The 27,876-nt window shown below is 54.7% G+C and overlaps 1 protein-coding gene across 4 annotated transcripts in view; it reads right to left on the reverse strand.

The window, feature by feature from the left end:
- Window positions 1-553: 553 nt before the first annotated feature.
- The window catches only part of WDR37 (WD repeat domain 37), a 32,928-nt gene continuing 5,605 nt past the window's right edge, over window positions 554-27,876 (reverse strand). For 3 of the 4 annotated variants that reach the window (XM_045529971.1, XM_045529972.1, XM_045529973.1), the window contains exons 3-14: window positions 25,563-25,659; window positions 24,424-24,519; window positions 23,774-23,838; window positions 18,498-18,633; window positions 17,213-17,284; window positions 13,418-13,462; window positions 12,525-12,601; window positions 11,514-11,751; window positions 10,193-10,334; window positions 5,822-5,956; window positions 5,195-5,309; window positions 554-3,451 (exon numbers count right to left, since the gene is read on the reverse strand). In XM_045529971.1, coding sequence (XP_045385927.1) covers window positions 3,320-3,451; window positions 5,195-5,309; window positions 5,822-5,956; window positions 10,193-10,334; window positions 11,514-11,751; window positions 12,525-12,601; window positions 13,418-13,462; window positions 17,213-17,284; window positions 18,498-18,633; window positions 23,774-23,838; window positions 24,424-24,519; window positions 25,563-25,659 — 1,350 coding nt within the window. In that variant the 3' untranslated portion in view covers window positions 554-3,319. The remainder of the gene's footprint in view (window positions 3,452-5,194; window positions 5,310-5,821; window positions 5,957-10,192; window positions 10,335-11,513; window positions 11,752-12,524; window positions 12,602-13,417; window positions 13,463-17,212; window positions 17,285-18,497; window positions 18,634-23,773; window positions 23,839-24,423; window positions 24,520-25,562; window positions 25,660-27,876) is intronic. The other variant, XM_045529974.1, reaches the window with a different exon arrangement.

The raw sequence follows: 27,876 nt of genomic DNA on the forward strand, positions 1-27,876 counted from the left end.
TATGGATAGTGAGGGAGACAGATGCAGCAACCTGGTGAAATCACAGCCAATGCACGTCTTTTCCTGCTTTTTCCTTTAAATTAACTGAAGATGTAATTACGAAATTCAGACAATAATCGCATGCTGTTTGAGGAGCACGGTAAGAAAGCTGAGTGACCAGTGGAGAGAGCGCCACCCGCAGGACTTCACTGCCCCGGAGGTTCCTGTGACAACCAAGACACTGGCCTGGACTAGAGCCACCACAGCCGGGGGCCGCCGCCGTCTGTGCGCATGTCCCGCAGAAAACGGGGCCTGCCTCCCACGGCTGTAATTTGTTTTACTTTCCAACACGCTCAGTGCTCAGCACAAGCCTCTGTGACAGCGTGAGCTGGTCTCACGGCACGTGGTCACGCCTTCCAGAAACCCTGGGGGCGGAGGACGGAGCAGCACAACCGTGTCTCGTTTAATGTCGGTGGCGGGAAACACAGACACCTGATTCCTAAGTCTAACGTTTCACCAAAGCACAACGGAAAAAAGTAAAAATAATAAAATAATACAAACAAGAGACTCCCAATAACATAAAACTTTTGTAATAGTAATTACAGAACACGGATGTTTTAATGAATTTCATATTGCAGTGAAGACAATGAACACTTAAAAACAGTAACATCAATACAATACAAACAACTGATTCCAAACAACACGTATAAATGCAGATTTTCCTCCAAAGGAACTTGTTTTTCACAGATTTAAGTAACAAATGATTTACATAGGATTCTTCAGATTCCAAAATATGTACAGGATTTCTGACTCCACCAACACTGATGGGAAACAGTGGCTGAGAGAAAGTGCTGCTTTGCCCAACAACACAGCCCTGACGCAATTCCGCGTCAACACGCCTTTTCCAGTAGCCACGTGTTTTCCCTCCGTTACTAAATGAAATTCTGGACATGTCGGCATACAGGACAAAACTATTCTCAGGTGCAAACACTACTTCAGACGAGATCACACATGGCTGACGGGACGTCCTTTCAGCCACACACACACACACACACACACACACACACACACACACGTGCACACATGCACACACACGCACCCCCCAGACTCCCTGTGACTCCTGAGTGACGCCCACGGCCACAGCAGCGTGGGAGGGGCCGGGCGTGGAGCCGACACGCAGCAGCAAGAGGCGCGCCTGCTCCCGAGAGCCCCTCGCACCGGCGGGGGCCGCGCCCGGAGGAAGCGAGTGAGGACCCTCCTGTCGGAGCCGGGCTGGTCCCTGCAGTTACGGCAGCGAAGGTCACTAGTCGGCTAGAACTCGATGGCCACCAAGAATATGGATTTCTAAAAGCTTCAGAACTTTTCAGTCTGGCGGAGATCTGGTGCTTAGGTTTGACTCAGCTAAGCACGTACCTTTTCCAACGTTCCCAACCATCGTCCTCAGACACCCGCACTCTCAGAGTAGGACCCAGGCACCAGGCAGGTGGCGTGTGCGGCAGGGCCGGACCACGGAGACACCGGACAGCGCACAGCGCTCCACAAGCAGGACACGCCCGGGACAGCCGGAGGGACCAGCCTGACCTCAGTTCTCAAAAACAGTGGAATCAGTGAAAATGCCAAAGTTCAAAAATACAGCAAATTTTTGAGCTTTAAAGACGAAGTGACTCTAAAATATGTGTGGTCTGCCCCTTAGTAGCAAGGCCAGGTCCGTGTTGTGTCACTGTCAGGTGTTCCTGGGCCCGCCCTCCCCTCCGGCCGTGCTGGTCATTCCGAACCCTCTGAACAGGCAGATCAGAAGTTCTGAGGTCGGCACCCCCAGGACAGAGCGGCAAGGAGCCCCTCGCTCTGGGCGAGCTCCGCCAAGGACAGCCTGAGTGTCCTGCGTCCTCGGACACCGTGCCGCCTGGCTCCCCCAGTCACCAGGGGGCACCCTTCCTTCCTGTCACCACACAACAGGGGAGACACAAAGAACCGGGCGTCACTGAAGGTGTTAGATGTCACCTTCCTGTCTCTACCAGGGACCGGCCTCCGGGTGGGCGTGTACAGAGGAGTAAGAAGACAAGGGGCAGAAACTGAGACGTCTCCTCATCAAAGCCGTAACTCAGGAAACACTAAGGACAAACATCAGACGAACAGGATTTCAAGAAGGCAAGAGGGATGGGCTCGCTCACGCAGAGGTGGGGTCAGCGCCGGGCGGTCCCAGCTACTGGAGCCAGATGTGTCACCTGCCAGCTGCCCTGGCTGTCACCTTGGGAGCCTAACTGAAGACCGGAACCCTCGGGACACATGTGGTGGACACTCCTTCTTGCCTCCTGAATGGGATTCACCATTCCAGCTACAAACGAACGCGCTCTCCGGCCACCGAGACCCTGCGCCGCTCAGGCACCGGCTCTGAGGTAGCGTGCTGGCTCTGGGACACCGCGCGGCAGGGAGCCCACGCAGACACGCCAACCGGACACGCCAACCCGACACACCAACCGAACACGCCAACCGGACATGCCAACCGGACACACAGAGCGCAGGGACCTCTGGGGCCAGGTGCCAGGGCCGTCCTAGCAAGGTCAAGTCACATTCAATGGATAAGTCATCCGAAACTTCCAAAAACTGTTTATAACCATGGCTATAAACTAAAGTGCTTTAAATTTCGCTTGATATCTGAAATCAGTGATTAGAATCCTATTGTTAAATTTTCTGGTGTGAGACCTCAGCAGATTGAAATGATTTTCTATAAAAAAAAGCAGAAACCTTTTCTTTTCAAAAGAAACTCCAAATGTTGCAAACTCAACATTCTGTGCTACTTTTTTAACTTCTAAAATCCAGATTATTTTTACAGAACTGTAATAGAAATGAGAGTTGAAGCTGAATCAACAGCACACGCTAAAACTTCCGAGGTAAACACGGCATCTTGGCTCATTCCCGCCGCCAGCCAGCGAGCAGCTCCGGGGCCTCCCCAGCACAAGGCAGACGTGCATGATTATTCCAGAAAACGCCACAGACGGCTTGTGCCTCACAACAAGGACATAGGTTCACATTTAATCCACGAAGCGAATGCCCTACGCTCATCTGGCAGAAGCCAGCAGCTCGCACGCGTTTCGCGTGCTGCATGGAGGGTGAGCTCCACTCGCGCTGACCGGAGGATGCCGACACACACAGGACAAAAACAGAAAACACGGCACACGGTTTCTGTACATCGCATGCAAGCTGGGCACAACGTGGAAACAACATGTACAAAGCACCCTTCCCAGGGCCAGACTCTCACGAAAATGGCTGATTGAGGTGCAGAAAGTCCACACCGGTCAAAGGTCCACGGCCAACAGCCACACCAGGGACCGCCGGGGCCTCATTTTTCTTGCAGCAGCGCGGGGATGTTGATGTTCCAGCCGATGGCCTGGCGGTCGAACCCGCAGGTGAACAGGTTGCAGACGGGGTGGTCCTCGCTCCAGGCCGAGCAGCACACCATCCTCCTGTGGCCCTGGTGACAGGCAAGCAAGCCGGAGTTAGTGCACCACTCCTGAACAGAAGGTCTGTGAGACCATAGCCAGAGTAACAGCTATGTCCTCGCCATGATTAAATTAAAAGGAAGCAGAGTGCTGTGCAGGACTACAGTCTCACGCACGCATGCCCTGCCACCCGCACACCCTCGTCCCTGCCCGACAGGTGCATCCACGAGAGCCGACACATCCCGCCAGCGTGGCCGCCGGCCCTCGGCGCTGCTGTGTGTCAGGCTGTGACAGCTGGACACACAGAGGGGTCCATGGACCCAACCACAGCACCTCACGGCTCCAGTCAGACAGAAAAAAATAAATAAATGACCAATTTGAAAATTTTAAATGAATAAATGAGGCTACAAGATGTTTGGGGATGAATTAAATGAAATTCACTCAAAGACCTCAAATCCCACTGAAACAAATCTCAGTTCAGGTAATGAAGGAGCCAGAAAAATGGTGTCAAATAAAACGCAGGTAGATAAACGGCCGATTCCTGCCATCTTCAGGAATTCCAGTTGCACACCGGAACGTCGGGAAGTCACTGCAGAATAGCTGACAAGTCTCACAGTGTGGACACCAGCGCACATGCGTGTGGGACGGCACGTGTGCCAGCTACGCCTGAGCACGCTCATGGTCTCTGGATCCACGCGGCAGCTCCAACACGCCGCTGCACCAGGAAGGACAAGAACGGTGCTAAGGAAAGCTGGCAGATTTTCTAAGTAAAAGAAACTCTCAAAAAATGACACAAAACTTTCCTGCAACACATTCACATACAAACAGCACTGCTCACACACGTGGAGAGAACAGGCCACAAAAACAAGAAAACTGTGAGAGAGAAAGACCACGTCACGCAGGGTCACAAAAGCTGCCTCCTATTCCTCCTCTGTGAACAACCAAGGAGAAAAAGAACGAACAAAACATCCACTGACTGGCAGCAAAACCAGCCTCTGGACAGCAACGATGTGAAGATCAACTCGACTCAGAGATCAGGGACGTCACAGCTGGCTTGGGGACGAGGACTGCGTGGCCCCGCGCAAAGCTGGTGGCAATGAAGGGCCTCCCAGCAGGAAGCCGGAAGCCACAGCTCTCGGGTTGGCCAGTCGACGCTCTCACCTGGGACAGACCCCACGGGGACTCCAGCTCTCCTGCCCCAGCACGGTCACCACCCACATGAGGCTCCGTGAACCTGCACGGCCCACGTCCTGCACCTGGGACCCGTGTCCCGTGAACCGGCACCTGGGGACCGGTTTGTGCAGACTCGGCACAAACACCCGAGACGGCTTCGCCCGCGGCAGCCACTAGCGCAGGCGCCAAAGAGCGGCTCACACGCGGGTGCTGCTCAATTCCACGCCCGGAGACGGACACTCGGGGCGAACTCGAGCACGCGCCTCTACTTTTTCAGCCTTAAGTTTTGTAAACTCCAAATGCAGATCAAGTATTTCCAATGAAAATTTAGCATCCAGAGACTTAGTAAGAAAATAAGAATGTAAAGCATCTCTAATATTTTATATTGATTACATGTTGAAATTACATTATTTTGGGTATATTTGGTTAAATAAACTACACTGATAAAATTAACTCCTCGTTTCCTTTTTAATGTGGTTATTAGAAAATGTAACATTACTTCTGTGGCCTGCGCCATATTTCTCTCAGACGGTGGTGACTTACGATGGAATCCCAGGGCTCCCCCCACCGTGCTCCGTGAATGGTCCCGAGAGCCCCGTTACCTGCCGGCTGCTCCGCGGAAGCCGTGCGAGCCGCACTCCCGACATGTCGAACAGCCTCACCTGCCGGTTGTCGTGGGGGAGGGCAATGATTTTCTGGCCGACACACACGTTGATCCTGGAAGAGGAGATGGAGCGCATCGTGTGGGGAACAGCGGCCGTGCGAGTCTCACTTCACAGACTCCAACGCAGTGTCCACGTTCAAGGCCAACGGTGTTAGTGTCAGCCCCAGCCATCGCCAGCGAGTGGCATCAGCGAGGAGAACAGGTCACTTACGTGTGACTATTACACGATGCACACACAGATGTGCCCCACAGACACACACACCGGCGAGACACAAACTCCCCGCGCACAAGGTCAGCCCTGCAGGAGTGAAGAGCCCGTGACGTCTGGCCCCGAGCAGCCCACTCTCGTTCCCACAGACCTGCTGCGCTGACCTGATTCCACACCCAACGAGGCTAAGGATTTGTGTCATACTGATGTTGTGTTAGAGGCTGAACAAGCATATGTCCCCAGGAGTCCACGCCACTGTCCCCAAGGCCCCCCCTCGAGCAGCAGATCTCTGGGAACCAGACGGACACCACCATCCCCCTCCCCCGTCAGGCCTCGCGAGCCGGCAGCGTCCCTGACCTGTTGATGGCGGAGTCTGTGCGGATGGTGGCGATGGGCGACCTCATGTTCTTCAGGTCCCAGACCTTCACCGTGCGGTCGTCGCTGCCGGAGACCACGTTGTCTCCCACGGTGAACACGGCAGAGGTCACAGTGCTGGGGGCAAGAGGACGGAGTCAGACGCCGCGGCAGCGCGGAGCTAAAACCCTTCCCAACAGCAGCTCTCAGTTTACCAGGAACACCGGAGCCGGAGGAAAGCCCCACCCGGCGGTTCCCGAGTGGGCGGAGGGCGTTGCAGACCAAAGCAGACACTCTGGCGGCGTAAGCCCAGGAAGACGCCCAGCGCCTCGGTCACGAGGGACTTGTCTGCATGTGGAAACGAACCTCAGGGTTCCACCGTAACGAGGGTTCTGCCGTTCCCTAAACGTGAAGGTCACGGCAGGCTCAGGGGCCGCAGGCCTCGCAAGGCGGGAGGTACCGTCTCCCGCTGACGTCTCCGGGGACCGAAGTCTGCAGCGGGTTCCGGCCAAGTTACACTTCAGTTAACATTCTGCTAAATTAATGGGAAAAAGCCTCAACAAAAGCCCGCCTCGCCCTATGTTAATGAAATGCTAAAAAACATTAGGTTTTCAATAAATCACGATCCGGACAGGCATTGTAGGACGTCGCAAGGAAACCCCTGGCACGGAGGCGGCAGTTCCAGAGGTGCCCTCAGACCAGGGGTCGCGCGGGGAGGCAGGTGAGCAGCAACTGCTCCCCGGAAAAGCGTCAGACTCTGCCAAACCGCAGCGAAGCTCATCTGTCTTGTCGCGGGCGCGGCGGAGCATGCGCCTCCAGCTGACAGCGCGCCTGCTCGCCGCACACCAGCGCCCGCCCGCACACGCGGCTCCCCGTGGTCTCCGCCACGGACACGCTGCAGTGCACGCTCCTCATTAGGAGCAGCAGCTGCCTGCCCAGCCGCACGGAGACACGGAGCCGCTCTGCGCACAATCTGCCAGATCTCACGGCCAAGGAGAGACACACACGGCGTGGAAAACGCTGACGCCGCCTGGCCCCGCGCCAAGCCCTGGCTGCAGTTTCCATTTCTGACTTTGAAAACACAGCTTCCCGGAAAACGGCGCTTTTCCAGCTACCAACAGGCCAGTGTCCATCCCAGGCACAGGGCCCACCCGGGAGCAGGCGTCTCTGGGGCTGCGGCTGAGGCCTGCGCACTCGCGCACAGCACGGCCCGCGTCGCCCGGCAGACCCCGACCCGCAGCCATGTCTGAGTCACAACCAGCCACAGCCGGCTCGGCCGCAGGGAGCAGCCGTGCACGGCACAGGGACAGACGCGGTGTGACCGCACTTGGCACAGGGTCCCCAGGCACCACTTGCCTCCAGAGCGCTGTCCCAATCCTCATACAGAACCGGACTTCTGCCAGGCGGGGACACCCAGATCACAGAGCCCAGCCAGCCCGCGCTTCCAGAACCCAGGCGCGCTGGGGAACAGAATGTCGCGTCCAGACAAGACACTCTGAACATTCCCTGACAGCTGAGTCCCAAGAGCAGTGGCCCTGAGACAGGAAACAATCCAAGGAAAAGAAAGCCAGGCCTGCGGGACAGTGCGCGGGACAAAGACCCTCGTCCCCTGAGACCCCAAGGAGCTCACAAGTGGGTGACGTGGCCCGTGTGCCGCAGACCCCCAGAAGACCCGACCGCCAGCAAGAAGGAGCAGAACAGCCGCCCCAGCCTTGCCTGGCACCGGCCGCCCCAACTGCTCGCCGGCACATGCCGGCACAGAAACGCTGCAGGGGGGACGTGTTCTCACCTCCCAAGTCCATGAAGCCGCAGCCAACACGCTCCCTGAGCTAAGGTCCAGACGCTGCCACACATGACTCACGGAGGCCAATCAACTCTCTGAAGACCGCGAGGTCCCCACCGTCCTCTGCCGCCCTCGGCACCACCCGGACCCATGGCCGCGGCACCAGCAAGAAGGGAACCACGGCTGCAGCCTCCCTGGCTTCTCAGCAAGAACCTCCACGGCCGGCCCACAGGCAGGTGGGAGTCCAGGGTCGGCTGACTCCACAGCGGACGGCTGTCACAGCCACACCCTGCCCACAGACTCCACGCCCTCGGGCCACCCTGCGTTGCAGGAATGACCAGCTCCGCACCCCACACTTGCCAAGTACAGCCGGCCCCAGCCACACTCTGGGCTCCACGCTGCCCACGGCCCCAGGTGCCCACCTGACACCCCCTACCAGGGACGCTTTCACGCCAACGACAGAGAACCGTGCTGCCAGGTCTGCACGGAGCCCCTCCGTCCTCAGACAGGGGACGTGCCACGGCTCTCTCCTCCCTCCACCATCCTCCCCTTGCTGCTGCCTCCTGCCACCTGGCCCCCCGTCACTCACCAGGCCACCAGACGGCCATGAGGCCACCCATGATGCAGCCCGAGGGCTCGGGTGGCAGCTGACCCCGGTGCACCTCCCACCTCACTGGGGGACGTTAGCTTTGATTCATTCTTTTCAGATGACAACGCACAACCGTAACACATTCATCCCTCGGGAGACTTTACCGTCATCTAATGTGACATGTCTTCAGACAGCTCCTCTTGAGGGAGACGCACTGGGGTGCAGACTCGGTGCCTTGGTTTAAGCCCTCCCCACAGCAGCTGTTACTTGAAAAACTAGTCACACCCCACAAGACACAACTCCTTCGTTTTCAAATTAGACAAACGATATTTTGAAAAATCTTCTTCATTATTAACCAAATTAAGCTGCCTTTATTACATTCTTTATACTTACTATTCTGAATACCTAAAAAATGAAGTTCTAAGTTAGGACCATTAACAGTGATAACACTGCTAAGCTATTAACTAAGCAGAACAAAAGAATTTCTTCTAGGCTGTTAAGTAAAAGGAAACAGCCATTATAGAAACACTGAATGTGGTGCCCAGACTAAGTAACAGCACTGAGCTCTGTGATCTCTGCACTAAGTACACAGCACTCAGTTCTCTGTTCTCTGTACTAAGTAACAGCACTCAGCTCTAATCTCTGTACTAAGTACACAGCACTCAGTTCTATGTTCTCTGTACTAAGTACACAGCACTCAGTTCTATGTTCTCTGTACTAAGTACACAGCACTCAGCTCTGTGATCCCTGTACTGAGTAACAGCACTCAGTTCTCTGTTCTCTGTATTAAGCACACAGCACTCAGTTGTGTGTCAGGGAACAGGGAGGCCCCGGCCAGTCACTGCAGCAGGCGAAACACACATGTATCGATTATCTGCCGCCTTCTATGGGCACAGTCCACGGTGCCCCACAACAATTACGACAGCAACAGCAGAGATCACTGAGCCCGATCACAACAGACACGGTGACAAGGAAAAAGTGTGAAGTGTCTCGAGAAGTACCAGCGCGTGACGCAGACACACGGAGTGCGCACAGGCTGTTGGGAAATGGCTCCAAAAGACCTGCTCAAGGCAGGACAGCCCCAAGTCCTCAATCCGGACGTAACACAGTTGTCTGAGGCACGTGACACAGCGAAGCTCAACACACGGGGTCAGCCTGTACTGGGCTGAGCACTTGCAGGAAGGGTCAGATGGGGAACACGGCGTGGGAAGGACCTCACACGCGAGCTGCCTGCCGGAAACTGCAGCAGAGAGGGACACACTGGACTGAGGGGCTGCGTCTGCAGGCACACAAACATATGTGTGTGCGCGTGACCTTCTCACAGGATGCCCCACAGACACACGGACAACAAAGACCAGACAGGGAAGGCACAGAGGCCCCAGGGCACCATGAGCAGCTCCAGCGTCCGACTTCCCGATGGTGGCCCTGGGCGTCCCACACCCGCCCTCCCCACCCCCACTCCATCCCCACCCAACGGCGGTGCCTTTTCTTACTCTCCTAGGTCCGCTGAAGTAGCAAAAAGGGAGCTAAATGTTTAGAAAAAGAACAGCCGTTTGGAAAGACAGTAGAGTCAGGAAAAGTGAAAAGCAGGTTAGCCGGGCGCGGTGGCTCACGCCTGTAATCCTAGCACTCTGGGAGGCCGAGGCGGGAGGATCGTCTGAGCTCAGGAGTTCAAGACCAGCCTGAGCAAGAGTGAGATCCCCGTCTCTACTAAAAATAGAAAGAAATTAGCTGGACAACTAAAAATACATAGAAAAAATTAGCGGGGCATGGTAGCACATGCCTGTATTCCCAGCTACTCGGGAGGCTGAGGCAGGAGGATTGCTTGAGCCCAGGAGTTGGAGATTGCTGTGAGCGAGGCTGACGCCACGGCACTCTAGCCCAGGTGACAGAGTGAGACTCTGTCTCAAAAAAAAGCAGGTTAGAAGGAAATTTTCACATCGACCCACAGAACATTTTTCGTGAATGTGTAAGGACAGACGTCTGAAAGACAGAGACTCACTCTGTGTGTCCCTGGAAGACGTTCACGGAGTGGATGGAAGGGTCCCTGAAGTCCCACAGGCGGAAAGTCGTGTCGCGAGAGGAGGTGACCACGAGGCGCTGGGTGGGGTGCGTGCAGCAGTGCGTCAGCTCCTGGTCGTGCCCTGCAAGCAAAGCCACAGAGCCGGGTCACCCACCACAGAGCCACACTGAGCGCCGCTCCTGAGGAGCACGAGAACCAGCAACCGCCCTCCAGGGCTCCGGGCTGCCGTCCAGCAGGAGGGAAACCTAACAGAATCACGTGACATGCACAGTCACAGGGACAGGTCTTCCCTGGGAAGCTGGAGCCCCTCAGTCGTCCGTTCCAGGGCAGCAGGGAACGGGGTGTGTGCGCAGCCCACTTGCCGACCCTGGTGGTCACCGACAGGTCAGGCAGATTGACAGGCTGCGCACGGGAACGGCTTAAATCCCAATTCTCCATTTCCCCAACAACACCTCCGACACCACACCCGGGCCTCGGTGAGACACAATCCTGGACACTCAACTAGGACATGGCTCACTGACAAATCTGCAGAAACGACCGTGACAGCAGAAGCCCACGCTGCCCCCAGCCCGAGCCGCCCCCACACCGCACCCTGCAGAACTGACTGCGCTTCGTCAGGATGGGGGCTGGGTGTGCCGGGACAGGATCCGGGAACCAGGCCGCGTGAGGCACATGGGAGTCTGCAAGTGGAATTCAGGCCCCCAAACCTGCTGACTTTGGGTCAGACTGACCTGGGAGGCCCACCCCAACCAGGCCCTCACGAGGCCCCGTCCCCGACGCTGGAGAGCGCGGGGCAGAGGGGTCTCCTGCCGGCTGAAAGACAGCGAACTACCAGGGGGCTAACGGTGCCCTTGGGAGGGGCTTCCAGGGACCCGGGGCAGCCTCGAGACTCAGAGGAACCTCCGGCTGACAGCAGGGACACGGGAGCCCCGTTGCAGCCACAGGAAATGGACTCTTCCAGCCACCAGAAGGCCAGGCGGATACGGTCCCCACCAGGCCCCCCAGGCACCAGCCCCACCATGCAGGGCCCGGGCAGGGCAGCCGCTGCCCCAGACCCAGGAAACCAAGACACGGTAAATTCTCCTGTTTAAGACACTAAGTGTGTGGCAATTTGTTACAGAGCAATGGAAAACTAACACAGCAACCACATTTCAAACATCAGGACCCTACGTGCCACAGTTCCATCCCCTGCAGGGAAAATAAACTCAGCCACCCAGAGTCCTGCGAGAAAGAACAGCCAGGAGGCCTGAAAACAACCCCGGCCCAGAAGGACGGTTTCTCTGCGGGCAGCACCGGGTACCTGTCAGCGAGTGCACCAGCTCCGACGTCTCCACCTCGTACAGGTTCGCCGTCCGGTCCCAGGAGGCCGTCACGGCCTGCTTCCCCCCCACCAGCCAGTCGGCGGCGATGACCACGCCCTGGTGGCTCTTGAGGGCCGTGAGCGGCACGCGGATGGTGGGGCAGTCGCTGGACGCGTCGCCGTCGAGGTCGGGCTCGTCCTTGTCGGAGCACTCCACCTCGTCCTCCCCGGACACCTGCTGTGGGCGGAGAGAGACCCTCCTGGGGTCCCGAGTGCTTCCGACACGGCCAGACGCAGGTGTCCCTCCCGTCCGAGGACTGCGGCATCACCACGCCCGACACCAGCAGGACGCGGGGGTAACGGCCTGGGGCATGTCACCAACCGCACGGCCACCCCTGGCTGAGACCCCGGCCCAGACGAGGGAGGCACCACTGTGGCCTGCTCTGACCCGGGGCCGTGCGGGGACGCCCCGTCCTGCTCTCGTGCCGTCTGCACAAACCTCGGGGACGAGGACGGGGGGCTGCGACGGCTGGACCATGGCCCCCCAGCTCACACGCTGAGGCCCGGCCCCGGGACCGTGCATGTGACTGTGTTTAGAAACAGGGCCTTTCAGGGCTAATTAAGTTAAATGAGGCCATTCAGCTGGGCCCTGAGCCATGCGACCGGTGTCTTTGTAAGAGAGCAGATGAGGACAGAGACACACACGGAGGACGACCCGTGGGGACACAGGGGAGAGACGGGGCTCACGCCAAGGACAGGCCTCGGGAGGAAGCTGCCCTGCACGCACGTCTTGGACCCCCAGCCCCAGGTCAGTGAAAGCACGACCGTGCAGGGGACCCCGTCACGGCAGGCCCAGGAACAACAGGGACGGCCAGGAGCCGAGAGACAGCAGGTGGAGCAGACGGCCTCGGCCACATCCAGTGCTGGCCGGTGTCACGGGTTCACCCTGGGGGCTGCAGGCAGACCCGCGGGTCCGGCCGCGCTGAGCTCTCGGACAGGGAAGGCGCTTACGCTCGAGTCGGCGGCCGGCTGGGGCGTGGGCAGCTGCACCGCGTACCTCCAGACGTGCGCAGTCTGGTCCCCGGAAGCTGCAGAGAGACATCAGGGAGAGCCGTTACCTGCGGGCACCACCCTCAGAAGGGCCAAACCCAGACGTCCCCCACCACTGCCCTGCACACGGCTCGGCCACGGCTGCTCGCTGCCCCTGACACTTCACGCCACAGCACAGGGCTGAGCAGCCGTGGCCGAGCCGTGTTCCGCAATGAGCACGTTCACTGCCCGGTGCTGCCCCGACCCTGGTCTAACGGGAGCAAACACGGCCTTGGAGACTGTCACCCCTGAACCCTAAACAGCACGGGGCTGGCTCCACCGGGGTCTGACGGTCGTATGGGGAACCCTCGGTGCAGGGACGCTGCTCCCCAAAAGCACCACTGAAATCACGACATGTCCAAGCTATCACGGCCCAGGGAAATCATCTAGAAAGGAGCAAAATGCCGACTCCGGCAAAACACTGTGTCTCGGGATTATTTTCCGTTTCTTTACGTCAAAGGGGGCAGAGTCGGGACACACGGCAGCATCACGGGCATCGGGAGCCGGTCTCCGTCCCCGAGAACCGCGCAGGGAGGAGTCAAACGCTTTACAGAACATCAAGAGGAGAGTGAATTGATCTTAATCTCACAATAATCTCAAGTCAATCTAACTGGTAATCCACTACTGATTTCAAAAAGTACTGCTCAAGTATTCTTTAATTCACTTCTCATTTAATTCATAAACTGTCTACTAATGATTATCTTAAGTTTTGTAAAAGCCATGGATTATTCTGATTCAACCAGTAAGAAAGAAATATTTATAGTTGTTCTAAGATTACCAATAATTTTGTTCAGTAAAGAAAAAAATCAACATACCAGTGAGCGCCAACTGCTCTGAGGGATGAAACTTTATAGAATTTACTGCAAAATAAAAACACAACAAAAACAGCTTTAGGGGGAGAAACACAGGTCATCGACATTTATTAGCGACAGCTGTATCTCAAAGCTAGAATTAAAAATTGAAACAATGACATCGACATTGATACCCCACTCGATCCAGCCGTGAGCAAATGTGTTAGAACCGGGCACCACACAGACGGCAGAGGCACAGGGGACTGTCACTGCGTCACAGGACACAGAGAAGGATCTTAACAATCTGCTTCTTCCCAGAGACAGGGACGTCATTTAGCGCTAACTGGCCCGAGCCCACCTCCCGAGCTCCCAGTCTGCTCCGGGGCAAGGGGAGGTCCCAGGACCGAGGGGGATGACCCTGCACCAGCCTCGGGGTGACAGGGACTGGACTGAATGTTGTCCTCATCCAGACGTGTTGGTGACAGGGCTCGCAGCAAGGTCTTACGAGGACGCGGCACTCGCTGATTGAGGACAGGAGAGGAGAAGAGCCCCCTCCCTCCTTCCTTCCACGCAGCTGGGAAAGCCGAGCGAAAGCCAAGTGTGTGGCCAGCAAGACCTCGGGCACCGCCAGGTCCCGGCCAGTGCTGAGCCCACCTGCCACCTGGGACTGCCCCAGGGAACAGCGGGTCTCAGAACCAGTCGGCCACCGTGGGTCAGTGTGACCCCCGTCACTTCACACCTTCTGAGGAAGCAGCGATTCCACCAAACCAAGCAAGTTACCTCTTTTCATGAAACTGTGAGCTATGCCATTGGAACTTTATTTTTTTAAGAAACTAAGTGGGCCGGGCGCGGTGGCTCACGCCTGTAATCCCAGCACTCTGGGAGGCCGAGGGGGGAGGATCGCTCGAGGTCAGGAGTTCGAGACCAGCCTGAGCAAGAGCGAGACCCCCGTCTCTACTAAAAATAGAAAGAAATTATCTGGCCAACTAAAAATATATATGGAAAAAATTAGCCGGGCATGGTGGTGCATGCCTGTAGTCCCAGCTACTCGGGAGACTGAGGCAGTAGGATCGCTGAAGCCCAGGAGTTTGAGGTTGCTGTGAGCTAGGCTGACGCCACGGCACTCTAGCCCAGGCAACAGAGTGAGACTCTGTCTCAAAAAAAAAAAAAAAAAAGTAAGAAACTAAGTGAAAAATGCTAGAAGATGCTCTTTTACCATAATATTAACATTAAAATACTTTCACTGTGGTGAAAACCGTGTCCACCTTTTAAGTAATGAAGTTAGGCAACAAATAATGCTCAAAATTAACTACAATTACTAACAAATGGTATTAGCGCTTCCGATTTCGGTGAGAAATCTTGGTAAGACCAGTGATCAACTTTCACGTCATCAGTCTTCGGGAAGCTTCCGCGAAGTGCTCAGGAGACGGGCATCGGCCATGCCTGTCTCAGGCCGCCGCGAGCCTGCAAGGACCTGGCACACGCCTGCCACGCTGGCTGCCCACGCAGCACGGTGACAGCTCACGGCCAGCACTGCTCACAGACGTGCTCCCGTGACAGCTGACCACGGACCTCCCCGGGTGACAGAGTAATTACGTCACAGTGGGGACTGGAGCCACACCCGGGTGTGATTCGGCAGAGAACCAGGCATCAGGGGGAGCCGGTCGCCTTCGTGGTGGAAACCCCGCAGTGGCTGGAGCGGGACCACCAGGCGCTGCGCCCTGAGCAAACGCCGCCCAACTGGGGAGACGGCACCGCTCCTGCGACACAACTCAAGGCGCCAGGACAGCAGAACAGGAGGCCGGTGACGGTCTATCATCACGAGGGTCTGCTCTTTCAATCCAAAGCTGGAGATGATTAAGCTTAGTGAGGAAGCCATGTCAAAAGCCAAGACAGGCCGAGAGCAAGAGCTCGTGTGTCAGTCAAGCTGAGAATGCAAAGGGAAAGTTCTTGAAGGAGATTAAAAGTGCTACTCCACGAATGATAAGAAAGCCAAACAGCCTTATTGGTGACATGGAGAAAGTGTGAGTGGTCTGGACAGAACATCAAACCAGCCACAACATTCCCTTAAGCCAAAGCCTAATCCAGAGCAAGGCCCCGGCTTCTTCAATTCTGTGAAGGCTGAGAGAGGTGAGGAAGCCGCAGAACGAAAGTGTGAAGCCAGCAGAGGCTGGTCCGTGAGGTTTAAGGAAAGAGGCGTCTCCACAGCATGGACGTGCAGGTGCAGCAGCGGGTGCTGATGGAGAAGCTGCGGCAGGTCACCCGGGAGATCCAGCCGAGATCACGAGGAAGGTGGCCACACTCAACCACGATTGTCAACAGAGACAAAACAGCCTTCTGTCGGAGAAGATGCCGTCTGGGACTGTCATAGCCAGAGAGAAGTCAGGGCCTGGCTTCCTCTGATGGATCTGGGCAAAGTCAACCGAAAACCTTCTGGAAAGGAGTCCTCATTCCAGGTACCACTGAGAACATTTGTGATTCATGAGAGAAGCAAGGTAGGCGAGACGGCACTGCTGCCGGCACCGGGACGGGGCTCCGAGGGGCCACTTCGATCAAAGTCATGACGTGACTCCTTGGGATGACGAGCAGAGAAGCAGGAGGAGAGCCCTCATTTCCCTCAAGAAGAGATACTTCTTCGTCTAAAACTCAAAAGTTAAGCAGTAACTTATGCAGACACTGGAAGAAATAAGAAGACTTAAAACGGCTGTGGCCCCTGGGAAGTGAGCACAGGGAGTGAGGAGCTGTGAGGCAGGGGACTGCCGGTGACTCTTCACGCAGCCACATACATTTAATTTTTAAAATGTTCTTATAAAGCAAACAGAAGTGGGGAATAGAAACGGTGAATGCGGCACACCCCCTCTCCACCACACTCTGCCATGTTCTGAGCCCACCACACACTCGGGCACCGTGCCGGGAAGCGCAGGAGGGCGGCACCGACAGCCGCGGGTGAAGGAAGGTGCAGGTGGACGGGGGAGGAAGAGGGCGGAGGGCGTCACCGTGGGAAAGGCGCCAGCCTGTCCGTGTGCTGAGGCGGAGCAGCCCAGGGCTGGAAAGAGAAAACAGTGGCACAGGGAATCACTGAGGGAGAGAGACCCTAAGGAAGGGAAGAGGAGGGTCCACAGCTCACTGGAGCCCTGGCCGTGGACGGGACCACGGGGAGAGGCAGGCAGGCAGGCACCCGGGACGCGTGGCCACCCACACGTGCCCTCTGCCGGCCACAGGCGATGCTGCTGGAGTCTGCCAACAGGGCAGGTGCAGAGGCGGGTGCGTGAGGCCCTGGGGAAGGAACCCGGCAGGGCATTTGGGCGGGACGCTGGGGCACACACGGGCAGAACCGAGAAGGCAGAAAAGAGCTACCGGAGATGGCATTAAATGCAGGCACAGAAGCACACTCAGAGCATCCTTTATTTAGCCTGAATGCATCCAAATTCACCACATCAAAGGTAAATCTCTAAAACAGACACGTATTTTGTGATAAATAATGCCCGCATTCTCAGCACATCCACAGCATTAAAAAGAAAGAAGAGGAAAGAACGCACACGTGTCAGTTACAAAGTTTCCCACACGTGGTTTCTACGCAGCATCGAGTAAGATGCAGACCGTCTGTACGTGCTCAGGGAGCCCAGCTCGTCCGCTCACTAGAGTCACACCAGCCGCAGACACAGAGTTTGCCCTTGTCTCTGCATGGACCGCATTGTCCCCTGACAACGTCGAACAAGACTCCTATCAAGTGGCACGGCCACCTTCACCACGTGAGACTTCAGAAACAAGGCCAGGCTGGGGGCTGCCTCTACTGCGGGCCCCCCGGGCAGTGCTCACCTGAACCCGCGTGGCCCGTGTACTTGACCAGGCTCCGCCCCGTCTCAATGCTCCACAGCAAGGCCGTGTGGTCTGCAAGAGCCAAAGAAAGATGCTCAACTCAGCCCCCGTCAATGTTACAGACGTTTCAATAAAAGAATAAGGTAAATAACCACTCTAGTGGGAAGTTACACTAAAAGATCTTACAACTTTGATCCTATTACTCTGCTAAATTCACGTCATCACAGAAAAGTCTCCAAGGTCGGAGTTTGTCCGCGTCGTGAGCTGCTGCGTTGACGGCATTGGCTCAACGGTGGTGCACAGTGGTTGAAGCCACTGCTCCACGGTCTTACCTAAGTAGTGAAACTTCTCAGACCCTCCAGTGCTCAAGTTCAAACCGCATCCAAGCCCAGTCACCAGTTACTTGAGGTAATAAGTCCCCCCCGGGCCTTCCCTCTCATAGGCACTATTGTCTTTTAAAATAGATTTACTAGGAAAATCTGAGAGCTATATGCCAACTATCCAAATGAAATGCCTGAAATATCAGAAAGGAAGCTTTTACCCTTTCTTTTTTAATTATGATTTCTAAAGTGATTTGAGACGCTCACATATGAACACATTAATAGCATCAAATAAGAAGAAACTTGTTTCACCACCTCCTTTATCGCAGTTGGCTTTACCCTGTTCAGCTCTGCCTTTAACAGCAGAACCTGGCAAGTCATTAACTCGCCCACAAGCCGGGAAAGTCATTTTCGGTAAGTGAGCACCATTTTCAGTTTTAGCAATTTTTATCTGAAAGGGTGTTAAGCCACTTTAGACACACTCCCCAGGGAGCGTGCGTTTCTCCCGTTACCACAGCACTATGCTCCCCCAGACTGCGCTTGCGTCAGAGTGTCAGATGCACCTGCTGGTGGAGGTGCACAAGAGCAAGGCCAATAAAAACACACCTAGCGCTTAAAAATTATTCCACTTATGTTACCGTCACCATTCGCCCTTAACACAGTTAAATCCACCCAAAACAAGTATGTGCTTCCTCAGATATTCAGTCCACAGCTACACCAGCCACCACGGGACACGGGGAGGCAGGACAGACAGGACAGCACCCACAGGACACAGGGAGGCAGCAGGCAGGGCTGGGCACCATGCCCCCCTGTGCTCCTGCACCCAGGCCACACACGTGGACTCCAATGACTCCTCCCTCCTGCCTTTACTTCCCGCCATCCCCGGATCAGGGACAAGTGACATCAGTCCCCCGTCAGAGGTCAGCAGAGCCGCGCTTCGCAGGCTGGGGGTCGCTTGTGCTCACCGGCTGACGCGGTGCCCAGCACCACCGGCTGCGTCCTGGCGACGCTGACGTCCCAGATGCCGTCCCTGTGGCCGACGTACTCCCGCACCAGCTGGCAGACGGCCCTCGAGGTGGTGGCCTTGAAGCTGGAGACGATCTGAAATCGGAGAGGGAAGGAGTGTTTTCACACAGTTTGCTGAAGTGGATTTTCCAAAGTTAAAAAATGCAAAAAACAAAACAGATGTCCTGCCAAGTACATAAATCACTGAAGAGAATATTTAAAGCACCAAAGGAACCAGGACGCCTGCGTGGCACTGGCGGAAGGAACCGGAACGCCTGCGTGGCACTGGCGGGCTTGTGCAGCCGGCGCCCCCCCTCCCCCACCTCACAGGCCAGCGTCCTGCCCCAGCAGAAGGGCACAGTGATGGGCCCCACGTCACTCCCCCCCAAGCCAAGACCAGGGGACAGCACTCCTGATTTTCTTTTGAAAAGCACCAAACAGCTAGCTGGCCAGGTAGACAGGAACAAATCAGGACGGACACCCCACACCCGTCACGCTAGCTACTGCGGTCGCTAGCCCTCTTCCATTTCTTTCTGTTTTTCACAGTTTACACCAACCACCTATCACCAGGAGGAAGAAGAGCCCGTGGCAGGGGAGGAGTGAAAAGACGACACTCTAACAGGTAAGCGGGTTTGCTCAGACTGTTTATTGAGCCCGTGCTCGGAGCGGGCACCAGGCTGGCAGAGGACACAGGGGGGTCCCGGGCCTTCCGGAGCCCCGGTCCAATGGGAGACAGACACAGAAACGGCGCGGACGGCAGGGACACAGAGTGGCAAAGCCTTGTGTGACAACATGACAGCACAGTTCTCTTTTTCTCTTATAAGGAAAATATAAAGCGAGTGGAAGAAACCTTAAACAAGATGGTTTCTCCAGTTTGGTTTTTAAATCGTTCAGCTTTTAAGTACATCAGAATAACATACATTATTCAGAATAACGAAGCCATAAACTTAAGTGAAGAACAATAATTGGTGACACTCATGCAGCTGGTATTAAACACTGACTTGGCAAAGCCCTGAGAGTGCGTCTAGATTCGTTCTCACGTAAACACATTAACCACGACCCGCAGCCGCTGCTCTACGGACTCCAGTCTGCACATCCAAATCACTGCCCCAGTGCAGCCAGGAAAAAGCGCCCCACGAAGGCTGACATGTTCACCAGGAACATGAACAGGTTCCACTGGACTTGGTTTAAATTTAACAGGAATTATAAAAGCACTGTTCAATCGCAAACCCATCATTATCTTGTTCTTTCTGAAAGCTAATATCCTATACAACCTAGCAAAATTATGCCTCCACAACATGGGAAAGTGCTTTTGCTTACAGAAAGTGCCATTCAGATGTTAAATAACATTTGAGGAGAGAGTGAAGTTAAAGAACGCACAAAACCTTCCCCCGTAAACAAGCTGTCGTACATTCTGTTTTCTGAGCCTCTCCCCATGTCCATCATAAATAACAGCCCTGAAAGAAACAAACTCCTGGAGTCGTGCTATATGCCTCCCCCTGCCCTGTTCCTGGGTAAGAACGGGGCTCCCTCCCTGAGACCGTCCCATTCCTGGGTAAGAACGGGGCTCCCTCCCAGAGACCGTCCCATTCCTGGGTAAGAACGGGGCTCCCTCCCAGAGACAGTCCCGTTCCTGGGTAAGAACGGGGCTCCCTCCCAGAGACCGTCCCGTTCCTGGGTAAGAACAGGGCTCCCTCCCTGAGACCGTCCCATTCCTGGGTAAGAACGGGGCTCCCTCCCTGAGACCGTCCCATTCCTGGGTAAGAACGGGGCTCCTTCCCAGAGACCGTCCCATTCCTGGGTAAGAACGGGGCTCCCTCCCTGAGACCGTCCCATTCCTGGGTAAGAACGGGGCTCCTTCCCTGAGACCATCCCATTCCTGGGTAAGAACGGGGCTCCCTCCCTGAGACCGTCCCATTCCTGGGTAAGAACGGGGCTCCCTCCCTGAGACCGTCCCATTCCTGGGTAAGAACGGGGCTCCTTCCCTGAGACCATCCCATTCCTGGGTAAGAACGGGGCTCCCTCCCTGAGACCGTCCCGTTCCTGGGTAAGAACGGGGCTCCCTCCCTGAGACCGTCCCATTCCTGGGTAAGAACGGGGCTCCCTCCCAGAGACCGTCCCGTTCCTGGGTAAGAACGGGGCTCCCTCCCAGAGACCGTCCCGTTCCTGGGTAAGAACGGGGCTCCCTCCCAGAGACCGTCCCATTCCTGGGTAAGAACGGGGCTCCCTCCCTGAGACCGTCCCGTTCCTGGGTAAGAACGGGGCTCCCTCCCAGAGACCGTCCCGTTCCTGGGTAAGAACGGGGCTCCCTCCCTGAGACAGTCCCGTTCCTGGGTAAGAACGGGGCTCCCTCCCAGAGACCGTCCCGTTCCTGGGTAAGAACGGGGCTCCCTCCCTGAGACCGTCCCGTTCCTGGGTAAGAACGGGGCTCCCTCCCAGAGACCGTCCCGTTCCTGGGTAAGAACGGGGCTCCCTCCCAGAGACAGTCCCGTTCCTGGGTAAGAACGGGGCTCCCTCCCAGAGACAGTCCCGTTCCTGGGTAAGAACGGGGCTCCCTCCCAGAGACCGTCCCGTTCCTGGGTAAGGACGGGGCTCCCTCCCTGAGACCGTCCCGTTCCTGGGTAAGGACGGGGCTCCCTCCCTGAGACCGTCCCGTTCCTGGGTAAGAACGGGGCTCCCTCCCAGAGACCGTCCCGTTCCTGGGTAAGAACGGGGCTCCCTCCCTGAGACCGTCCCGTTCCTGGGTAAGAACGGGGCTCCCTCCCAGAGACCGTCCCGTTCCTGGGTAAGAACGGGGCTCCCTCCCTGAGACCGTCCCGTTCCTGGGTAAGAATGGGGCTCCCTCCCTGAGACTGTCCCGTTCCTGGGTAAGAACGGGGCTCCCTCCCTGAGACCGTCCCATTCCTGGGTAAGAACGGGGCTCCCTCCCAGAGACCGTCCGTTCCTGGGTAAGGACGGGGCTCCCTCCCTGAGACCGTCCCGTTCCTGGGTAAGAACGGGGCTCCCTCCCTGAGACAGTCCCGTTCCTGGGTAAGAACGGGGCTCCCTCCCAGAGACCGTCCCGTTCCTGGGTAAGAACGGGGCTCCCTCCCTGAGACCGTCCCGTTCCTGGGTAAGAACGGGGCTCCCTCCCAGAGACCGTCCCGTTCCTGGGTAAGAACGGGGCTCCCTCCCAGAGACCGTCCGTTCCTGGGTAAGAACGGGGCTCCCTCCCCAAGGCTCCAGCTGCACTTGTGGCAGAGCTCCGGTGCAGAAGTGCTGAGGGCTGTGGCATCGTCTCACGTGTTGCTTCCAAAGTGCCCGACACACTCTGCCATCCAGTAACTCTCTGCTCTTAAAAATGGTGACTTAGTCACAATTACAAAGAGGCCCAGAAAACAGACTGAATAACTTAGAAGGGCCGTTCACAACAGAAGGGCTGCAGAATGAAGCAACAAATGATGCTGACACCTGTCATCCTCAATCATCTCGACCGAGGATACGATCTAAAGCACTGTTTTTAAAAAATCAGAAATGCCTTTTTTCACAATGAAAGAGGCTTATCTTTATAAAAGCATTTGCAAACATCTCACAAGTCTCCTTCAGGTGGTCTGCAGGTCAGACTGCCTCACCCCCTCCCAGGAAGCATGAGAAATACATCAGCAGCCACCCCAGAAGGGAGGAGCCGGTTCCGGGTCCCTCCACCCACGTTCATGTTCCTGCTACCTCACCAGCTTGCTACTGGCCTCTCAGGGCTGAGTCAGGGGAGGGAAAGCAATGAATTTCTCCTGTTGCATTCATGCTTAGCTTTAATGCCAAGAATCCATGCTGTGGTACAAATCAGAATACAGAATTTTCAGGCAATCTCTTATATTTTCATTATTATTTTTTAAGATAGGTACACAGTATGCAAAATACCATAAAGATCATCAGTAATATGTTTCTTATAAGTTCAGATTAATTTCTAGTACCTAAAATGACTGGGGCTTTAAATATCTCTAATACATTTTTAAATTAAAGGATTACTGTACATACCCTTACCTTTGTCCAAATCTTATTTTTTACTGCTCATGGTAAAGGATAACTCTATGTCATCCTTTCTTCCTCTACTTCAGAAACAAGCAGACAGTTTTGGAATTCTAAGACCACACATTGCACACGTACAACTGTAAGCACCAGAAAAGCAACACAATAATGTAACAATAAATCAAATGGGGAAGAACATAACTTCACACTTCATTTGAAGAAAAAGATTAATTTATTAAAAACTTACAAGTGTCAGCTAGATATTACATGATGAAAAATAATTTAGCAACTTGCATTCTAGATGTTATCAAAGGAGAGTAAACAGTTAGAAAATGCCACCAAGTTCAGAATTTCTTTTTCATAACAAAGAATCACCAAAGAATTTCAAATAAGGAGAAACAGCAGAAGGACTGGAACTGCTGCATGACTTCCCGGGGCTCTAGCTATAAATCCCACACTAAGTAACTGTAAGCTCAAGGGAACAAACTGGAAAAATAAAAGCTAACAATAACTGCTGATGCAATCACGGCAGACTCACTGGAAATTTCAACGTTTCCCCCCAGGTTTCGCAAAAAGGAATGTGCATTCACTAAGGTCAGTTAGTTAATCTTTTGTATCCTTAAAATACTCCAAAGCAGGGATGCACACAGAACTAACTCAAAACAGCACTTCAGAGAGGTGCCCCATCACAGGTAGATGGGTTCCCAGACAACTAAATCCCAGCCACCTGAAGGTCAGCACAAGACACGTTAAGAAAACACAAAACACCATGAATGTCCCCATTTGCCACAGAGACAGACCTTCCCACTTAAGAAAACTGAAGGAAAAACATAATGAACTGAGACGTAACTTTAGCTCAGAAAACTTTTTACCTGTTTACTAGCTTTCTCCAAATTCAGAGCCACTAACTTGCCCTGGTGACTCTTGGGAGTAATATATTCTGTATATATTACTGTATACATTCTGTGTATATCACTGTGTATGTTCTGTATATATTACTGTACATATTCTGTACATATTACTCCCAAGAGACACCAGGGCAAGTTAGTGGCTCAGTGCCTACATCCTGTGGCCACTTAACATACAATATTCCTTTCAAAAGTTAAATCTTCCTAAAAACCACCTATCTTTTTCTAGTACACCTTTCTAACTGGAAAATATGCAACTTGAAGTACACGTCTGCACACCCTAAACACCACATGACTGGGTGGAGAGCCAGCGCCCTGCATACCTTGCTGGTGGACGCCTTGTACGTGGTCTTCAGCTTCTGGGACAGCTGACTGGTGCTGTGGCTGGCTGCAGAGACAGAACGACAGTCAGCACGGCGCACCCCACAGGGCCCCAGTGCCCCCCACAGAGCCCCAGCATACCCCACAGGGCCCCAGCACCCCCCACAGGGCCCCAGCACCCCTCACAGAGCCCCAGTGCCACCCACAGGGCCCCAGCACACCCCACAGGGCCCCAGCACCCCACAGGGCCCCAGCACCCCCCACAGGGCCCCAGCACCCCACAGAACCCCAGCACCCCCCACAGAGCCCCAGCACACCCCACAGAACCCCAGCACACCCCACAGGGCCCCAGCACCCCCCACAGAACCCCAGCACCCCCCACAGAACCCCAGCACCCCACAGAACCCCAACACCCCACAGGGCCCCAGTGCAGGCAGGGCCCAGTAGGGTCCCTGTGTCCATGGCGACAGGAAGACAGGGCACGGTTGGACAAGAACCCGAACTCCTGCGAGCTTGAGTCTTTTAGACCCACCCCCGACTGGGGACTTCCAGGTTTGCTGATCCCAAAAAGCAAACTGGGCAGTGTCCATCACTGAATTCCCGGCATCCGCACACACACTCGCGGGACCACCCTGCCACAGGCCCGCCTCACCTTTGGTTTTGAGCTGGCCCTTACTCAGTTCTGCTCCATCAATAGCTTGTCCCTCGGCAGCCAAACGTTCATTAAGAGTATCAATTTCTCTACGCACTGGGAATAAAAAAAATGTTTTCAAAAATGTAAAGTACATTTTTATGTTTAAATGTCCTCACCACGGCCTGAAATTGCACACATAAAAGTGTTGTACGTTAGTGTCATTGAAACAAAGACGTGAATGATATTCTAATAAGCAAGATCTCAATTCATAGAGTTCCCCAGAAACTCAAGGCATCACTGAAGGTGTCATTCCAAAACTGAAAGCTGACTCGCTCCTGCCACGTGGGAGACGCTAGCGCCAGGGAGGGCCTCAGGCAGGGCTCCCGCATGTCAACAGTTCCCTTTGTACTGACGCTGTGCATTAAAAACAATATTCTGATATTGTCTGAAATTCAGTGAAAATGTGGACAGCCTCGCTGAGAACACTGTAATCGGGAAAAGTCACACAATGACAACCTGTAACGACTACTGCATGGCACCATGTAATTGCCAAGTGAAGATTACACACAACAGAGATTAAGAATTCAAAACAAATAGGAATTACAGAACCACAGAGAAAAAGAGAAGCCTCAGGAGGAAGGATGTCAGTGACACAGCACAGAATGACACGGGCGCTGAGGGGATGAGCCGGCCCGCTGCGCGGTGGCCCACAGAGCCGGCCTGCAGCACCAGCGCCGTCACCACATCGTCATCACGCTGTCACCACGCCGTGGAGGCCAGGAGGGGCTCGGCCGGGGCTACCCGGGGTACCCAGGGGCCCAACCCAATCGCACGCAGCCTCAGAGCAGAGGGGAGGGTGGGCCAGAGAGCCACCAGGGGACTCCCCAAGGGGGCAGTCAGGGACCTCTGTCCAAAACCACCAGGAACTGGATTCTGCCACAGCCCGGCAGCCGCCCTGCCCTGAGCCTAGAGAGGCCTCACCCGTCCCACAGACCGCAAGGCAACGGCGCGTGCGCTGCGTTAAGCCACCAGGTTTGTTACAGCAAAACAGAAATTGTCACAGCAGTGAACATCTGTCTGCCCACGAACGTCACTCTCAAAGATCTCTACGGATAAGTGAAAAGTTATAAAAGTATATTAAGACAGGCAATACTCACATTCTAAGTTTTCAATATAAAGGTTTTCAAACTCTCTTTCTATTTGACCAAAGAGTTCCAGAAGTGAACTGCGGACCGCGGACGGCAGCTTAGAATCCTGCAGGGAAGATTTTGTTCAAAATGAATGAATGAAAAAATAAGAAACTCTAATACCAAGTACCTATATGATATTTCCAAAATTATCTTTTGTCTTAAACTCTTATTTTATACCATTACAGATTTTATTTCTTCTCATACATATAAGGCTTAAAGAATTTAAAGTTCCAAATTTCTACAGGAAACCATACATAAATTTATCTAAATGGCTACCTAGGGTAATACGGGGTTTAAGAACAAACATGTCTTCAAAATAACACAACTTTCCCTTTCCAAATGGACATAAGACAATCTTATTCAAAAACTTCCAACGTGCAGTGAAGGAGGGCAGCTCCCATGAATGAAATTACGTTATAAACGTAATTTAAGCTCCATGAAATGCCATTATAAGTGTATTTTAATATGGTATACGCTAATAGATGTGCCTTCGTAGAGTTCCCATTACATCCATTGTGCTTCAAGCAAAACAAACAGGTTATTTCCTAGAATGCTACTTAGTATCTAAAAGACTTTTATGAAGAGCGAAAAACCTCACACCGATAGAGCACAGCATCTGTTCAGTGAGAACGCCAATTTAAGGTCTCAGCTGAACCACCTGCTTCACACCTGTGCCCCCTCCCATCTCCAGCCCCACCTAAAGGTCTGCAGGGGGCAACGAGCAGGAGCAGGACCCACACCCCATGCCCGCGTGGTAGGGGTAGCAGGACCCACACCCCATCCCCGTGTGGTAGGGGTGGCAGGACCCACACCCCATCCCCATGTGGTAGGGGTGGCAGGACCCACACCCCATGCCCACGTGGTGGGGGTAGCAGGACCCACACCCCATCCCCGCGTGGGCAGTGGCAGGCCCCGAGGTACCAGGCACCCACAGGCACGCTCTCCCTGGATACTGCAATAAAAGGCCTGCCCCGTGCAGGCCAGTCTACTCCCGGCTCCCCATGGGCAGGGTCTGCATCACCTTTTGCATGTCTCAACAAATATCTCTAAAATGTTTCAATACTTAACTACTGTCAGTGTAATTTTCTAAATGACTTTTCAAATTTATATACGGCATAAACTTTTTTTTTGAGATAGTCTCACTCTGACGCCTGGGCTAGAGTGCCGTGGCATCAGCCTAGCTCACACCAACCTCTTGGGGACTCTTGCCCCTGACAGCTGACAGAGCATCACCCTACGCTGGCCTAGAGAGTGAGTCCTGACGTCAACTCGGACCCACGGGCAGCCGGGACTTCCATATTCTTGGGTGGGTGCACACACACCTACCATGACAAGCGCTCACCCCCGACAGTGTGGCTGGAACGGAGGCAGAGCGCCCACCCTGGCCACTCACAGAACAGGCCGGGGGTCCCACTGCAAGTAACTGCTCATTCAACAGACGAGCATCACCTAGGGGATGAGGGCGGCCACGGAAGGGGCCCCAGAGTGCAGCGGAGGACTCAGCGGCTCGGTCTGGAGAAGGCCGCGCAGCCGTCACAAGGGTTACCAGGAGATGCAGTGACCCCCCCGTCCTGTGTCACAATGGAGGGCAGGCACTCAAGAAGGCCAAGAGAAGAACGTGTTACCTCACACGGAGGTGACTCTAGAATACGCCGGCAAAGGCGGCTTTGGAATTCCACCGCTGGAAACTTGTAAGTAAGTCGAAAAATTTTACAAACCTATCTTTGACTGCTTTCCCACACTGTGCAATAGCCACATCTGACTATTGAAATTTCAATGTAAAGTATTTAAATTTTTAAAAATTAAAATTTTTGGACCTGAAACACCAGCCCCATTTCTAGTGCTCAGCAGCCACACGTGAGAACATTGCCACCACCATGGAAGTCCCACCGCACAGCTCCAGTTTCACTCTCCAAGTGCTGTGGCTGAATCGTGCCCCCAAATTCACGTGTTGGAGTCCTGACCCCCAGGACCTCAGCAGGTGACTATAGGTGGAGACACGGTCTTTAAAGAGGTGATGACAGTAACATGAGGTCATAGGGGTGGGCCCTGATCCAGGAGGACAGGGGACAGCCATGTGAGGACACAGGGAGAAGAGGCATCCACAGGGCAAGGACAGGGCCGCAGAAGAAGCCACCCCCCCAAACCTTGACGTAGGGCTCCAGCCTCCAGGACTGCGAGAAAACACATTTCTGTCATTTAAGCCACGCAGTTTGTGGTGCTTTGTCATGGTGGCCCCAGCAAAGTAATCAGCTAAGAATATCAAAGCTACCTTTCTGAT

The sequence above is a fragment of the Lemur catta genome, chromosome 18, assembly GCF_020740605.2.
Source record: "Lemur catta isolate mLemCat1 chromosome 18, mLemCat1.pri, whole genome shotgun sequence".
Taxonomy (NCBI): Eukaryota; Metazoa; Chordata; class Mammalia; order Primates; family Lemuridae; genus Lemur; species Lemur catta.